Below are 18,033 nucleotides of genomic sequence, written 5' to 3' on the forward strand. Positions count from 1 at the left end.
AAAGGCAGGCATTGCTCAGATCCATAAAGGTCCACATTGTAACACATTTTATTTTGAAAAGTGAGCTATTCAAAAAGGCTGTTGTCCTCAGAAACATGATCAGGTCATTTATTTTACTGTTGTCTGTGGGACCTTGCAGTTTGCTCTTTGGCTGTCACTTGCCCTAGATTTCAGGTTAAAATTCAAAAAGTACTTCATTGGCTATAAAGCATTTTGGGACATTTGCAGATTGTGAAAAAGAAAAGATAAATACAAGTTTGTTCTTTGCACATTCTGCCCAATTTTGAGAAGGAAGGTGATGGTACCTGGATCTGAACATAGGTGTCAGTGCCTAGAAGTTGTGGGGTGGGGAAAGAGGAGACTGCCAATTAAATCTATTGTTGATAATTCAAAGTAAATTTTGTACTAAAAATGCAATTCTTAACAACTTTAGAGTTAAGAACAGGAAGTAGTGTGTTAAGGACAGAACACCGAAGAAGTAGCAGAATTTAGCAGCAGAACCAACTTGTATTGAATTAGATAAATTAGGAGGGATAACTAACCTTTATTTAAGGAGATTCTCTTTATCTCAAGTTACAAAGTCTACAATAGGAGCACCACGTTATAAGAACCATGCCAAAATGTTTTTTGTTTCTATAGCCGTTTTATTGAAACAATTATTTATGTTAAGTACAACATGATTGACATAATTTTGTTTGAAGAAAATTCAGTAGAGCCAGCCTCTGATACTATAAACAGAAGCTAAGCACCAGTAGGTTTTAACTTGGGATTACATATTTCTTTTGTTCATTATGATTCAAAGCGTAAGGTTAATTTTTACTTTTAGGTGCAGAGTTCAAAAACTCTCGGCAATTTAGGAGTCACTTATGATTAAGTTGTGCAGTATTTTTGTTGAAATTAATTATCATGGCATATTCCAAGTAAGTAGGAAAGCAGAATTTTTTTTTCATATATATCAATAACATTTCATAAATTTTGCTCTATAATAAAATTAGTACATTTTATTGCACAAATAAAATGACCAAGATTTGATTCTCCTGCACTCTTCCTTTCTGTTGTTATACTCTTAACTATTAAATAAACTAACTTGGTTAACTGACAGATAAAATTAAGTTTCACCAATAAATGTTTTAATTATACTGAAACATTTCAAAGCAAAGACAGAATATCCTGAGTATATAACAAAAACAAAAATGCAACCCTGAATGAGTCCTTTATATATAAAGTAATGTAAATGCTTACATGTAGTGCCTATTTACTAAGACATTTACAAGCAAGAATTCATTTAATTAAACTAATAGGTACATAAATCTGTGATAAGTTAAGATTACATGTGCACTTGACTTCATGCTTAGTCTTGTACTTCATACACGCCAAGGCAAAAGCCAACTAAGTATTAAAAAGTGAATCCATTACAAAAACATGAGATTTTATTCCTCTCTGCTAAGCAATGCACAAAATGTTTTATTTGTTTTAAACCCAGGTTATCAACCAATGAAACAATGTGCTGCCATTCACAATAAGTGAACTGTTACAATCCTTAAATATAAATGATTATTCCCAATATTGAGCGTGCATGAAATAATAGCAAATATAATTTTTAACAAAGCAGTTTAATTATTCCGGTATTTGGTGAAATAGAAGGAAGTTTCTTTAGCTGTACAAGGTTCAATTTGTACGGGTGTATACTTTTACATCTGGATCTTGCAATGAAGTAGCTGCTATTTGACTAACATTGTGCTAGTGCAATTCAGTAATCCTAACAGAACATACCCCTTTGGTCAGCCTAAAAAGATGGGTGCTAACCTTTCTTCTATAAAAGTAAATTGACTTACACAAAAGTGACCAGTTAAAAACTGAACCAGTGACATTATGGATTGGACAAGTAAATTGGTATAGTAAAGCTTTAGCTCAGTATTTTCCAGTGTATTGAATACCTGATCTCAGCTCAATCAATACAAGCTGGCAAGGGCAGATATTCCTTGTGGAGCGGGAATGAAAATAAGATAGGGTGGCCAAGTAATCAGGATTCAACTTCAATACCTGTCTCTTCAGCTGACACAGGAAGGAAAGGTGAAGGTAAAGTCTTGGAGAAAATGGTCACCCTGCCCATATTGTAATTAGTATGTAGCATTAGATAGGAAGAATCCAAAAAGCATCACATTTCTTTAAAAATCAGAAGTGTAGAAATTCTGCTTTTGTTTTAGAATAGGAATGCTGATCATAGTGAATCATAATATATGCAAAGGTAAATAGTGAAAGCTAAAGTTAAGGACATTGGCTCAATATTTATCTTAAGTGATTATTCCTCCACACGTTATACATTTAGTTGTATCAAAGGATAATCAGTTAACAGTTTGTAAATATGTAACTTTTTACTTCAACTTGCTTGTTTACAGAAAAGAAAGCTCCAATCATTAGTCTGGTTTTGGCTTATTTTTCATCAAGTATTGCATTTAAACATTTGACCATATAAATATAGATTATTTAAAATGGAACAACTCTGTATATTAACCCTTTCCATTCTAGGATGTTCTTAAGATAAATGTTCAGTGTAGATTTACTGCTTTGCTGCAAAGGTTTTCTAAGCTTTTATTATTTTACTAACCTAACTCACAATAGAGTTTAAACTACATAGTTTAGGTCAAAAATGTTTTAAAACAATTTTCTTTCATATCAACACATTGCATAATGGACTGTAGGATGCAGCTGTGTGTCCATGATTCCCCATCATCATGGGTTACTAATCTTGGTAAATTCAGATATTGAGTAATCTTGGCTCAACTGCAATACACCCATTATTGAAATGATACAAAGTGGCACTGGCAGTAGAGGCTGCTTGCTGTCCCCTATGGCTGTGTACTTTTGCACACAAAAAGAGATCACAATTAATTTAGATATTGTCTCAATGGAAGAACGATTTAAACATCAATGGATCTCATTTACAGCTATAACTCAAGGCAAAGGATTTTTTAAAAACATTTTTTACCTTTGATTTTATTGTAAAATGCTGTGCAAGTTTTTTTTAAAAGTTCTCCCTTGCCACAAACTCCTGGAACACTAGCTATGTTCTCCTATTTGAAGATTTTAAGCAAAAAATAATTTATAGCTTGTATTTCAGGGGCTTCCTAAGGCAAAAAAAACAAGGAATGGTCACAGTTCAAATGATAACATCATATACAAATCCTTAATACAAGCATAAAAAAGATAATTATTGTATCTTGTACTATTTGATTCTCTTTAAAGCGCTGTACATTTTGACACTTCAAAAAAATACCGGCAACCTGTATCAACAAAGAAAAGCTTTTTTTTTTTAGCAGCAACACATTTTACCTTATTGTACAATAAACTTACTTCATTCTTACATTTTGACACATTTAGATTCAATAATTCCTAGTTTTCATTCACAAATTTCATAAGCATACAATATTCTTAAGGCATCGGTGCATTAAGAATTAAAATGAAAAAGAAAATCTCCACTTCCACTCAACACATAGCTATGTGGCACCTGTTCTCTATACACTTAATACACAAAATATTTTAGTAGATCTGAATTTAAGTTGAGAAGCTATGTTGACAATATCACTATCATAGTATAAATCTAACATCATTTTGCCAGATATCTAATTTCCCACTCCCTATGCTAAAACGATCTGGCAGGATCCTCATCTTCATTGTTCCATCAGCTCCACAAGAGAACATATGATTTGCTGGGCCAGTCTCTATTTGCATGACTCCGGTTCCTATGTTTCTGAAGAGTGACTGTCGAGCATGTTCATTTGAGAATGTGTGAATCAGATTGTGTGTAGTCAAACTCCAAACCTAAAAGTAAAAGCAAGTCAGTGTGAACGGGATACAGTTTAAAGGTTTATTACAAGGGAAGTTCATAAACGTGTCTAATGCAGTCCACCTCCTAAAGTTGTGCATTAAATGCAGCTGACTGTTGTGCTCTAAAACTGCGACCTCAAATTTTCTTGTCAATGGTCTCTTAGCTGGTAAAAGATCAGTGACTGTTTTTACTAATTCAATTAATTGTGGGGTCATAGTCAGCTTTTGTTCAGCATCCCGCTCAAAGCAACAAGACTGAAATGAGAACACAACATGATGGGGATTTGTAGATGGGCTAACTCTCAGCCCATTGGAACTTCCATCAAAAGTACGTATCCTTCCTAAGACTATCACTGTAATTACAATTTTGCCTCATGACATCTGTTAAATATAAATAGTACTTTACCAAAATAACTATTTGAGAAGGCAAAATGGCCAAGTGCTGGAATTAGTATTAATGCATTATGATGAAATGATTATTTCAATATTTTTGAGGCTATTGTGTTGCTCTGTGGAAATGTTGTGCGTCTGTCTGTATGTGCCTCACAATTTAATTAAGCTTAGGACTGAGTCCCTATGGAATTGAGAACATCAAAGGAGCTAGATGTAAAAGCAGGCATTTGAAGTGGAGATGACCAAGTTATGATGTGTTACAAGTAAACAAACATGGGTAAAAATTTAATTGAGATGGTTAAAGGGGATTATGAATGGGAATTCATGCTTGACAAATCTACTGGAATTCTGAGGATTTAACAAGTAGAGTTGACGGGGGGGGGGGGGGGGGGGGGGGGGGGGGTGGGGTTGCAATGGATGTGGTGCACAGGGAGGCTGTGGGGTAGTGGTAATACCAATGCATTAGTAAATCAGAAACCCAGGGTAATTGCTCTGGGTGCCAGGTTCGAATCCCACCACTGCAGATGGTGAAATGCAATTTAAAACAAAACTGGAATTAAAACTCTAATGATGTCAATGAAACCATCGCCGATTGTCATAAAAACCCATTTGGATCACTAATTTATTTTAGGGAAGGAAATTTGCCATCCTTACCCGGTCTGGCCTACAGGTGACTCCAGGTCCACAGCAATGTGTTTGAATCTTCACTGCCCCTTCAAGGGCAATATAGGGATGGGCAATAAATGCTAGCCCAGCCAGCACAACCCAAGTTCCATGAATGAATAAACATTTTTTGGACTTTCAGAAGGGTTTTGATAAAGTCCCACATAAGAGATTAGTGTGTAAAATTAAAGTGGGATTAGGGGTAGTGTATTGAGAGGGATAGAAAACTAGTTGATATGAAACAGAGTAGAAATTAAAGGGTCTTTTAAAAATTGGCAGGCAGTGACTAGTGGGGAACCACAGAGATTGGTGCTAGGGCCCCATCTATTCACAATATATATTAATGATTTAGATGAGGGAACAAAATGTAATATCTCCAAATTTGTAGATGACATCAAGTTGGGAGGGAGGGTGCGCTGTGAGGAGGATACAGAGATTCTTCAGTGTGATTTGAACAAGTTGAGTGGGTGGGCAAATGATTGGCAGATGCAGTATAATTTGGAGAAATGTGAATGGTAGCAAAAATGAGAAGGCAGACTATTATCCGAATTGCCAAAATTTAGGAGAATGGAATGTATAACAAGACCTGGGTGTCCTCATACACCAGTCACTGAAGGTAAGCATGTAGGTATAGCAGAAAGTAAAGAAGGCCAATGGTATGCTGGCCTTCATTGTGAGAGGATTCAAGTACAGGAGTAGGGATGTTTTGCTGCAATTATACTGGGCCTTGGTGAGGCACACATGGAATATTGTATGCAGTTTCAGTCTCATCTGAGGAAGGTTGTTTTTGCTCTCGAAGACGTGCAGCGAAGGTTTGCCAGACGTATTCCTAGGATGGGGGGGGGGGGGGGATTGACGTAATGAGGAGAGATTGAATCGGTTAGGATTCCATTTGCTGGAGTTCAGAAGAATGAGAATCTCATAGAATCCTATAAAATTCTAACAGGATTAGATACGGTCGATGCAGGAAGGATGTTCCTGATGGTGGGTGTGTCCAGAACCAAGGGTCACAGTCTGAGGATTTGGGGTATACTATTTAGGCAAGAGATGAAGAGAGATTTTCTCATCTAGAGTGTGGTCGGCCTGTGGAATTCGTTACCACAGGAAGTAGTTGAGGCCAAAACATTGTATATTTTCAAGAAGTAGTTAGATAGAGCATTTAGGGTGAAGGGGATCAAAGGATATGGGGGAAAGCGGGATTTGGCTATGGAGTTGGATTGATCAGCCACGATCATAATGAACAGCAGAACAGGCTAGAAGGGCCAAATGGCCTCCTCCTGCCCCTACTTCCTATCTTTCTATAAGAAAGGTTTGTTTGTGTTTAGCTGTTAACTTTCAAAGGGAAATAAAAGATTTTACAACTGGAGGACAGTTGGGAAAGGTTATCAAGTTTTATTTGACTCAAGCGTAGGGGGAATAGAGAACATGAAAGATTTTTATAGTTTGAGAGCAGTTAAGTTCAGAGAGATGTCTGTTCCAGAAATCATGGTCTTGTTTGAAGCCTTAGATTTCCACAGGGGAGTGAGAGGAAAGCACTGTGAAATACCTTCCCAATAGCAACAGTGGGTTATGCCTTGTGGCAAGACTACTGAAAGTTTATAGATTAAATATCTATCAGGGTTGTGGCCTAAAAGGGGGTGTGGTGTTTGAGAGTCTAACAAAGTAAAAATATTTTGGTGGAAATGTTTGTAGGATCTATTTCAATTGTGTATATGTAATCTTGGGTGTTTACATTTTATTCTCTTCTAAATGTTTTAATTGAAAACCTCCAAGATTATTACTGGAATTTCTGGCACCTGACTTCAGCACACACATCTTCTTGTAATAAAATACAAATTGAGACCGTTGTAATAGCTTGCCAAGTTTCCCTCTGGAATTTGGTTGGCATGGCATCTACTACCTGCTACATAACAGGACGTCATGAAGCTAGTAGATAAATTGCAAGGAGAAAAAATCTGCCACGGGAAAGAAGCCCGTAGGTTAATAATTGTATGTATATTACAAAAAAAAAAATACTGAGTCAGTAGTGCTTTTCCACAAAGGAATTGGTACATTTATGGAAGCGAAAACTGATCGGTTCCCTGTAAGAACACTATTCACGACGCCCTTTGCTGCTCTTGCTCATGTATTTGCTTTGTTTGGCCCCTTGTTCCGCACTGTAACCAATCACTGTTTGTTGATGTACCATTTGTCAATGTTCTCTGTTGATTATTCTTTTGCCTACTATGTACGAAATGTGTACGTTCCCTCGGTCGCAGAAAAATACTTCTCACTGTACTTCGGTACATGTGACAATAAATCAAATCAATCAATTAGATGAAGAGAGAAGCAAGACAGATTTTGTGATCTTTGAATTTATGAATGGATAATGGATGACCAAATCATCAATCCACAGCTTAATGGACTCAAAAATCACTCATTGTCCTAAAATGCAGCATTTGGTTTGATGCTGTCCAAAAAAAAGTTATGGGTACTGACATATTTTCAGTTATTCCCCAATATATGTTTTGATATTTTAAGGTTGCTGATGTTCGCTGCAATAAGGTTTTTCCAGTTAACAAATATTGAATACTGGCTCAATACACTTAGATTTATTCAGAACTATAAAGTATGTCAACAATATTTTAAATTGACAAATAATATCTTATACATCACTTATACCTTCATATTACCCTCGGCAGACCCAGTAATGAAGTATTCCTCTGCTGGATCTACAGCAATTGCTTTGATAGGTGAATCATGAGACTGAAATGTTTGACGCAGTAGTCTCTGACGTAGATCAAATATACAAATGTAACCTTTTCTTCCACCAGATAACAAAAGTTGCTGCTTTGATGCATATGCCAACACGGTGGCTCCACTATCATGACAGGTGAAAGCTGGAATGCAAAAAACTGTACGTTGACCCAGTTGTCTTGTTTTATGAACAATCTAGAAGTCCTGTACATTTTAAACAAACTGACCAGAAAGTATCAACTAGTTACACTAGAATCGGCACTATCGCTGTATCCCTCAAGCTGCACCAAAATGGGCACGGTGGCGCAGTGGTTAGCACTGCTGCCTCATGGTGTTGAGGACTCGGGTTTGATGTCGGCCCCAGGTCACTGTCCGTGTGGAGTTTGCACATTCTCCCCATGTCTGCGTGGGTCTCACCCACCACAACCCAAAGATGTACAGGGTAGGTGAATTGGCCAGGCTAAATTGCCCTTTAATTGGAAAAAATAATTGGGTACTCTAAATTTATTTAAAAAAAACAAATTGCACCAAAATGTTTTGTTTACAGATCAACTGATTGACTGGAAACCAAAGACAAACCATTCTTAAAATACAAGGGGCTATAACCTTTCTAAATAAAAAATAAGCCATGAATAGCAAGACACATTTTCCAATCAGCACCTGAATGCCACTGAGCAGAGCACATGTAAGCACACATACGCGGACCACTGCTTTACCTTTGCATGGCCTTAGATCTACGTATAGTTGGAAGTATAACTCAAGAGTGATGATACAATAGGGTGTGTATTTTAACATGCACTGAGAAAGTGACACTGTTAAACAATATGCTTACAACATTAATAGTTTTAGATTTTTTACATGTTGTTCAGGTACAGCAAAAAGTGAATTCCTTACCTCAGCATGAAGATGACAGAAAAATAGAGCATATATAGATACTACTTAGTTTCCATAAAGCTGCTTATGTGCAAGACCAATGCAAGTGCCACAGATTCCAAACACACCAAGTCTCAGTCAGCTGGGGCACAACCCCAAAATAAATTTACCACACTCTTGGTGGATAAGACTTCTCTGATCATCGCAATAGAACATTTCAAATAAATTAAAGATTTATTGTACAATGGAAATTGTACTTTTTACATGTGATCTTTTCTTAAATGTTCCCCATTCGCATTAAACTCAGAAAATAACAGCTGAATCACAATAAATGTATCCCGACACTGAAAATACAATTCTGAAGTATACAATTAAAATCCAAGAAAGAAAAAGGTAAATTCGTAGCACAAAAGATTTCTAATTACTACATGGCTAAGTCGGTATTCAGTTCTGCCTGTCATAATCAATTAGATGCTTTAATATTATTTTAAAATCTACCTTTGATCCATTTCTTTATTGCTTACTCTGTAATAAAGGTCATAATTCTATAAAACAGAAAGACTGTGCAGAGAATTAACTGATTTAAATATGGTGAAGAATACATCCGACACTGCCCTTTTAACAGTAGCTTGCATTTCCAAAGCTCATTTAAAGTAGGAAAACATCTCACAATGATTCAAAGAATTATCAGGCAAAATTTGACATTAGCGAGATGAAAAGATATTGAGGCAGGGACCAAAAGCTTGGCTGAACAGGCAAGTCCTAGGCAGTGTCCTAAAGGAGGAAAGAGCAATGGGGGAGGAGGTGATGTCCACGCCTGGGCATCAGCAGCTGAACAGTATAGAGCTATTTTGATTGTTAAAAAAAAATTGAAAATCAAACTGTCCAAGCAACAACATGCATCATTTGCTAAAGGTCACAAAACGCTTAAGTTAATTAATTTTCTCCAATTATTCTGTGAACTATTTTTGACTAGTTATTACCTATAAAGCTTCATTATAAATGTTGTTATGAATTTAACACCACATATTTTCTGTTAAACTCACCATGAACGAGACTACTGGTTTGTGGCACAAGTGTATCCCAGAGGCAGATATTCCTAGAGGGGCAGAAAAAGTAATCATAACTAATATACTTTACGTCATCTGCATCCACAAGTTCATTTCCTTCTGTTCTTCAAAAAAAGGTCAAACTTGAGACTGACATTTGTATCTAGCTCTCCATTCTCACACCCTGGCTTGGCTAACTTTAATGCTTTTGCCACAATTGAAATACTATAGTGATAGATCCAAGTGAAACTTCAAAATAGTTGTCAATTTTTAAAAAAGGAGAAAAAGGGAAATTCAGATGTGAAATGAAAGAAAATTAAAGTGTAGGAAATAAGATTTGCAGATGGAATGAAGAATGCCATTTCCCATAAGGGATTGTGTAAACCAATGAACCATCCATTTGCTGATCTATCAGATTGATGTCATGGCTAGAAGTCGTACCAGTAGCACTTCTCCAAGTTTGTAAGATCCCAGGAACAACTTTGAGACAAGGGTCTTGTTACACTGAGCAATGACTGTCGCATAGCTAAAACATGTCAAAATCGACTGTGAGGCTCAGATTACATGCTTCCTGGTTTTCACCCAGGCGGCCCGGGTTCAACTCCCGATCTGGGAACGAGAATTTTTTAGGGGGCTGGTTTAGCTCACTCAGCTAAATCGCTGGCTTTTAAAGCAGACCAAGCAGGCCAGCAGCACGGTTCGATTCCCGTACCAGCCTTCCCGGACAGGTGCCGGAATGTGGCGACCAGGGGCTTTTCACAGTAACTTCATTTGAAGCCTACTCGTGACAATAAGTGATTTTCATTTAAATAAAATGAAAATCTCTTATTGTCACAAGTAGGCTTCAAATGAAGTTACAGTGAAAAGCCCCTAGTCGCCACATTCCGGCACCTGGTTCGGGAAGGCTGGTACGGGAAGGCACTGCCATTCAGTGACAAACCAATCAGAGACATATTTTTTAGGTTCAAATCAGACTTCTATCTTTCGACTCTGAATCTGGTTCCTTCTTAAATCTATAATGATGGTTCAATTTTAATATCTGGAAAACATTAACAAATATTATCTGCTCAGTACAAGGAGGAATAAAAAATCTTTGAGGAAATGCTGGAAAATCCCAGCAGGTCTGGCAGTATCTGTAGGGAGAGAAAAGAGCAAACGTTTCAAGTCCAGATGGCCCTTTGTCAAAGCTGATGAAAAAAATCATTCTTAGGATGTGGGCACTACTAGCAAGGCAGAATTTATTACCCAAACCCAATTACTCTCAGGAAGGCGGCGGCGAATGACTTGAATGACTATCACCCATATAGTGAAGATACTCTCACACTGTGGTTAGGTTCCAGCATTTTGGCCTTGTGATAATGAAGGAACAGGTGATATTTGACAAGGGAGTTTCCAATGAATGGCCTGACACTGGGAAGCTCCGAGTAACAAAGGGATCTTGGAGTGTTTGTCCATAGATCTGTGAAGGCAGAAGGGCAGGCTAATAGATTGTTGAATAAGACATAAGGGACACTTGCCTTTATCAATCGAGGCTCAGATTACAAAAGCACAAAGTTGGTGTTGGAGTTGTTTAGAACTTTGGTGAGGCCACAGCAGGAGTACTATGTGCAGTTCTGGTTGCCACATTATAAGGATGTGATTGCATTGGTGGAGGTGCAGACATGATTCACCAGGATGTTACTTGGGATGGAATATTTAAGTTATGAAGAGAGGTTCGATAGGCTTGGGTTGCCAATATCCAGTGGCACACCACAGAGATCTGTGCTGGGTCCCCTATTGTTTGTCATTTTTATAAACAACATAGATGACTATGTGGGAGGTAGGATCAGTAAGTTTGTGGATGACACAAAGATTGGCCGGGTGGTTAACAGTGAGGTTGAGTGTCTTGGATTACAGTAAGATATGGGGGGATGGTCAAATGGGCAGAAAAGTGGCAGATGCAATTTAACCCTGAAAAGTGTGAAATGATACACTTTGAAAGGAGTAATGAGACAAGGAAATATTCAATGAATGGCCGGACACTGGGAAATTACGAGGAACAAAGGTACCTTGGCATGTTTGTCCAACTGTCTCTGAAGGCAGAAGGGCAGGTTAATAGGGTGGTGAAAAGGCAATATGGCCTTTATCAATCGAAGCCCAGATTACAAAAGGGAGATCATGTTGGAGCTGTATAGAATTTTGTTGAGGCCACAGCTGGAGTACTGTGTGCAATTCTGGTCACCACATTATAGGAAGGATGTGATTGAACTGGAGGGGTTGCAGAGACGATCCACGATGTTGCCTGGGACGGAATATTTAAGTTATGAAGTGAGGTTAGATAGGCTTGGGTTCTTTTCACTGGAGCACAGAAGACTGAGGGGCGACTTGATCGAGGTGTTCAAGATTCTGAGCGACATGGACAAGGTGGCTAGGGAGCTGTTAACCTTAGCTGAAGGGTCAGTCATGAGGGGCCACAAATTCAAGATGAAGGGCAGGAGGTTTAGGGGAGATTTGAGGAAAAGCGTTTTTACCTAGAGGGTGGTGATGGTCTGAAATGCACTGCCTGGGAGGGTGGTAGAGGCAGGTTGCCTCACATCATTTAAAAAGTACCTGGGTTAGCATTTAGCACGTCATAACATTCAAGGTTATGAGCCAAGTGCTGGCAAACGGGATTAGGTAGGCAGGTCAGGTGTCTTTTATCCGTCAATGCAGACTCCATGGGCCGAAGGGTCTCTTCTGCACTGTATCATTCTGTGATATATTTCCAAGTCAGGGTAGTGGATGACTTAGTGGGAAATTCTGAGTTGGTGACGCTCTTTTCTGTCTGATACTCTTGCAGGTGGTAGAGGTTGCAGGTTTAGGAAATGTAATCAAAAAAGACTGGACAAGTTACTGCAGTGCATCTTATGGATGATACACACTGCAGTCAAATTGCACCAGTTTGGGAGATGGTGGTGGTGGAAGAGAGGAGTAAATGTTTAACACGGTGAATATGGTTGTCCAATGAACTGCTATGTCTTGGATGCTAAGCTTCTTGAGTGTTTTTGGAATACATATCTCGATATCATCCTGGTTACTTTATATATTTTTTAAATATAATGGAAAGAGGCTTTACGTTGAGCATAGCTTGCACAAAATTAATTTCTAGCCTTCAGAAAACCGCAGCAATTTTGTTTTCTCCAAAGAAGCAATGACGCTTCCTGTGACTGTAACAACCAAATTCTAAGAAAATGCAAAATGGCTCCTTTACGTTTCTGAGTCAAAGCCCTGGCTTTCGAAGGTGAGCCATCTGAGAGGACAAACAACCCTGAAACCTCCGATAAACTTATTAAAGAATGAAAACATCAAAAACCCAGACCAGGAATATACATCCTTTGTTCAAGCGAAGGGGAAGTGGGAGTTATGTCACAATTCTAACTCCTCCCCCAAGCTGCTAGAACCTGTAATATTGCCTTGAGATTCTAAAGGAGGCATTCTGCCATCCTACATCAACAAAACAGCTGCAGAACTAGAGGCCTAACTTGTGTCTTCTAAGTGGTGGGAAGACTTTGTGGAGTCAGGTGAGGAATGCCTTGCTACAGAGTCTCTGATCTGCCCTTGTAGCCACAGTATTTATGTGGCTGTTCTAGCTATGTTAAGAGGAATGTCACAATTGTAATGCCATTGAATGTCATGGGGGGAGTGGTTAGAACTCTCTTGTTTGGACATGGTCATTTTCTTGGCAATGTCACTTGCCATTTATCAATACAAGTCTGGACTTTGTCCAGATTTTCCTCATTAAGGCAAAGACTGCTACATTGGCAAATTGTGAATGCAGGAATTGAACATCATACAATCATCAGAAAACCGTTCCACTTCTAATCTTATTGGGGGCCGGGTGCGGGGAGGGATGAGTGCAGGGAATCATGGATAGGTCCTGCAGTCATACCCGAGGGCTATGATGATTGGCTTCCTACAATCAAAACCATCTTTCTTCGTGCTAGCTATATCTTCAGCCAGTGAAAAGTTTTTCTCTAGCTTTCTATTGACTTCAATTTTACTGGTGCTCCTTGATGCCACACTCAAACGCATGTTACATTGATGTCACATTCTCTTGCCTTCTGGAAATTGAGTCTTTGTCCATGTTTGGACCAAGGTTGTAATGAAACCTGGAACTGAGCAGTCCTGACAGAACCAAAACAGGGCATTTGTGATCAGACTGACTAAGTGCCTAAGGACTGAAGTACTTGATAGGAACAGGAATAGTCTATCTATTTGGCCCGTCAAGCCTATTCCGTCATTTAATCAGATCATGACTGATCATCTGCCTCAATGCCACTTTCCTGCGCTATCTCCATATCCCTCAATGTCATCAGTCTCCAGAAATCTGTTGATTTTTTTTGTCTTGAACGATTTGAGTTTCCACAGCCCTCTAGGGTACAGAACTGCAAAGATTCAGCACACTCAGAAGAAATTCCTCCTCATGGCTTGAACTGCCAACCTCTTATCCTGAAATTATGTTCCCCGGTATTAGATTCACCAGTTAGGGGGAATATGGGAATTGGTTAAGAAAGGAAGCGAGAAAGGAGGAGAAAGTTTCTTGTGAATTTAGTACAAAATTAAAACGTATTTATGAGATGACAATGCTTGTTACATTTCAGAAGAACAAAGGTAATGCTGAGCACAGTTAGTTTTGAAAGAGACCTGGGGCGCGATTCTCCGCTCCCCAGGCTGGGTGGGAGAATCGCGGGAGGGCCGCTCTGGCACCCCCCCCCCCCCCCCCCCCCCCCCGCGATTCTTCTACCACCCCCTAACCCTAACCCAAAATGGCGTCAAGGCCCGGTGGCCGAGTTTCACGAAACGCCGCTCCTAGCCCCCCGGGAGTGGGAGAATAGGGGGCGAGGAGCGGCCTCCGACACCGGCGTGAAACACTCCGGGTTTCACGACAGCGTCGGCCGTTGCGGAGAATTCCGAATTCCGCCCCTGGTGCTTATTCTAACATATAATCCACAATGTTTAGTCGAAATTTGGTAACTTCCATTTGAAGGATACTGAGATGATATGTTAGTACTTGTGCAAGGATGAATAATGCCTTAACAAATGTTAAACATTCATTTGTTCATCTTACCTGTTGTCACTAGACTGTCCTGCTGTTGCTATTAAAGTAGATGAGCTAACAAAAACAAAATCATTTGCAGTTTTGTTATGGCACTGCCAGGTCTGAAAAATAAAACATAATTTGAGTAATGAATTCGCAGAATTGCAATAAGTTACAGGATTTTTTTATTAACATATCAAATTTAAACATAAAGATAGTTAATTATCAGCTCACCAGGTATGGTTTTGGTGTAGCTCCTAAAGCAATTGGAGTTGTTTGCCAGAAGCTCAGGAATCCATCTCCATCAACAATTCCAAACTGATAAAAAGACAAGGTTACATACCTCATTCATCTAAAGAAGCTAATTAATGTTTCATTTCTATTCAGTTTCATAAATATAGTCTTTGCTTTTGAATGTTCAACAGCAATACAAACTCACAGTGAGAGGTGGGAAAAAAACCCCTCTGTTCTAGCAGTTACAATAGCTGTTTGTTGACATTATTCCAAAGACTCTTTATGAATGATTTCCACAACTTGTAATTATCACCATTTCACCCGGTACCCACCACGGACAGACCTTGGGGACCATGTGGCAATAAAATAAAGGTTTAATTCGCCATTACAACCTTCACTAGAATTTAAAAAATACTCCTATTCACAAAAGCCCATTCAAGGCCATTACATCTCAAGTGTCTAATCCCATATAGAAACAAACTCTTATTCATAACTCCACATCAAAGGCAAGTAATCCTATAATAACATTGTTGAGCAGTCATAAAAACTGTGAATTTAGAGCCCCTGATGTGATAATTACAAGTTGTGGAAATTCCCAAAGCAGGTGAATTTTAAGCAAAGTTGTGAAGAAGTAGGTGGTAAAATCAGGGAGACAATTTGAAAAAGTCAGATCTATGCTGCAAATGCATAATTTCCAATGGAGGGGTGGATGCACCAGAAGAATGGAATAGTGAGTGTGAAAAGTATTGATTATAGGATTAGAAAAGGAAGGTTAAAAGGACTAAGTTCACAGAGAGATTTAAACACAAGATAATAGTTTAACGCATTGGGAAAATCAGGAGTCCACACAGGTCACCAAGAAAGGGGTGATAAGCAAATGGGAATAAAAGCAGAATAGCTTAACTACAGCAGTATTGAATCAGCTTAAATTTATAGAAGTTCGAGTTTGGGCAACAGAAGTTCGAGGGCAGGAAAGCAATGTAGTAATTGAGTCTGGTGAGGAGGCAAATGATTGGAGTTCACCGAGGGATGAGTTGTGATAGTGCCAGAGGCACATGACGATTTGGAGATGGAAGTAACCAATATACTAAAGTAGAAGTTCATCCCACAGTGGTGGATAATGTTGCCAAGGGAAGCATGCAGATGCAAAAGTGTCGAAGGCACTTCACAACATTCAAGACTATGGGCCAATTGCTGACAAATGGGTTAGATTTGCAGGTCAGGAATTTTTCATGCGTCGGTGCAGACTCGATGGGCCGAAGGGCCTCTTCTGTGCTGTATTATTCTGTGGTAAGGGTAAATGCTTAGGAGGCTCATGATGGTATAGTAATTGTGATGAGAGAAGCCATTCCTGGAGTTGCTTTTGCTTAGATCAGGTAGGTCAAAAAATGGGGCCTGAGGGATGTTTCGGTATGATTGAAAAGAGGAAAAGGATAATGAAGAAATCCACAAACACTATTGTTAGAACTGAGGGGAAGGGGCAAAAGAAATAGGTTTAATGCTCAACAACCCAGTTGGATATACAACGATCCACTGGCTTTCATGGTTACTTTGCATTTAAGAATGTCCACATTAATTGTATTTCACAATTCATGACCTCTGACCTTCATGAACATAGTCGTGTTCATAGTCATAGTCATCTGTGTGATGACAAAATGAAGAAAAATATACACATAATTATGTATGAATATAAAAAAACTTATGGAACTTCAAATACGTTTTACTTCCTTATCATCTGCAGGCTCTCTTTCTCAGATAGCATACCTTATTACCCTGATGATTAAATCGTATTCTGGTTATCCTGGAATTACCAGAAGGTCGAAAGCATGCTAGTTGCTGTGAGTGACCCCACTCAAACATTCGAACACTACCATCCTGAGCACCAGTGAGATCTAAATCATCACAGAAATAATATTTGGTTAACTATTTAGCACAGACAAATACTTTCCTTAAAATCCACAACTTATAAAAGGTATGAAGCCAAAACACAAAATATTAACTATCAAGAACATTTAGTTTTTTTAATTCTGCACTTTTTCCAAGGACTTGAAATACTTCCTGAAGTGCGGTACCTCGGTAAGGCCTAACCAGTATTGTATATAGCTATGGTTTTGTACATTATATCTCTGTCTATAAAGCCAGGCATCCCATATGCTTTAACAATGTTCTCAACTTTTGCCCTGCCACCTTCAAAGACTGGTGGACTTACACAATTTTGAAAATTATACCTGAAGTAAACAGCAAAGGGGAGTCCGAAGAGTTCATAAGAAAGACATTTATTCACTATAACAGCAGTATTTACACAGGACCTGGTTACACTTCTCAGGGTCCTAATCCTTTGTTAGCTGCTAGAGCAGCTGACATGTTGCACGAGTGCTGGTTAACTCACAACCCGATCAGCATTAGGGAACAATCATCCCCAGCTGGATGAGTTCCATGCAGGGTTATAATACAGTAGTCCCCCGTTATACCGCACCCCTCAATACCGCGGTTCGCGATATACGGCGGAGGTGCCTATGGACCCCAACTTTTTTCACTCTTTTTGAAACAACCCCTTTTTAAGCTGGTGAACTTTTTTTTCATTCATTCGAGTGCCAATCAGCCGCGATGATTAGCCCGTTTAGGCGCGATGAATAGCCGCGATGGTTGGTGATTAAAGTAACAGTTTTCTATCCCCAACCATTTTAAAATGAAAGCGTCTAAAAACGAAATAGCCGCGATGATTGGTGATTAAAGTAACAGTTTTCTATCCCCAACCATTTTAAAATGAAAGCGTCTAAAAACCAAATGCCGAAGCGCAAGTCTTACACAGTAAAGGAAAAGATACATTTGATAGACCATATTCGAAACGGCGAAACAAAGGCAAAATTATCCAGAGAGACTGGTGTACCGGAGTCAACCCTCCGTGGGTGGGAGAAAGATGAGGACAGTTTGAGAATTTATGTTGAGACAGTCTCTGAGAGTGAAGGGCTTGCCAGGAAAAAGGCAAGGACCGCTAGTGACATTAACTTGGAGAAGGCTGTGTTCGCCTGGTTTGTCCAGGAACAGTCTGGTGGCACCCCCCTATCTGGACCTATAATCAGGACTCAGGCTGAGAAGTTCCATCAGCAGCTCCACCCAGAGGACACCAATTTCGTAGCCAGCAAGGGTTGGCTTCATCGGTTCCAGAAAAGACATGGGATAGGTGTAGTTACCAACAGT

General features: G+C 39.1%; 1 protein-coding gene across 1 annotated transcript in view; it reads right to left on the reverse strand.

Annotated features, from left to right (window-relative positions):
• Positions 1 to 623: 623 nt before the first annotated feature.
• LOC119970433 (dmX-like protein 1) overlaps positions 624 to 18,033 on the reverse strand; it is a 332,281-nt gene continuing 314,871 nt past the window's right edge. Inside the window, 6 exon segments of the mRNA XM_038805043.1 lie at positions 624 to 3,822; positions 7,546 to 7,763; positions 9,540 to 9,592; positions 14,629 to 14,720; positions 14,833 to 14,916; positions 16,597 to 16,724. Of these exon segments, the coding sequence (XP_038660971.1) occupies positions 3,589 to 3,822; positions 7,546 to 7,763; positions 9,540 to 9,592; positions 14,629 to 14,720; positions 14,833 to 14,916; positions 16,597 to 16,724 (809 nt within the window). The 3' untranslated portion in view covers positions 624 to 3,588.

The sequence above is a fragment of the Scyliorhinus canicula genome, chromosome 8 (genome assembly GCF_902713615.1).
Source record: "Scyliorhinus canicula chromosome 8, sScyCan1.1, whole genome shotgun sequence".
NCBI classification, from domain to species: Eukaryota; Metazoa; Chordata; class Chondrichthyes; order Carcharhiniformes; family Scyliorhinidae; genus Scyliorhinus; species Scyliorhinus canicula.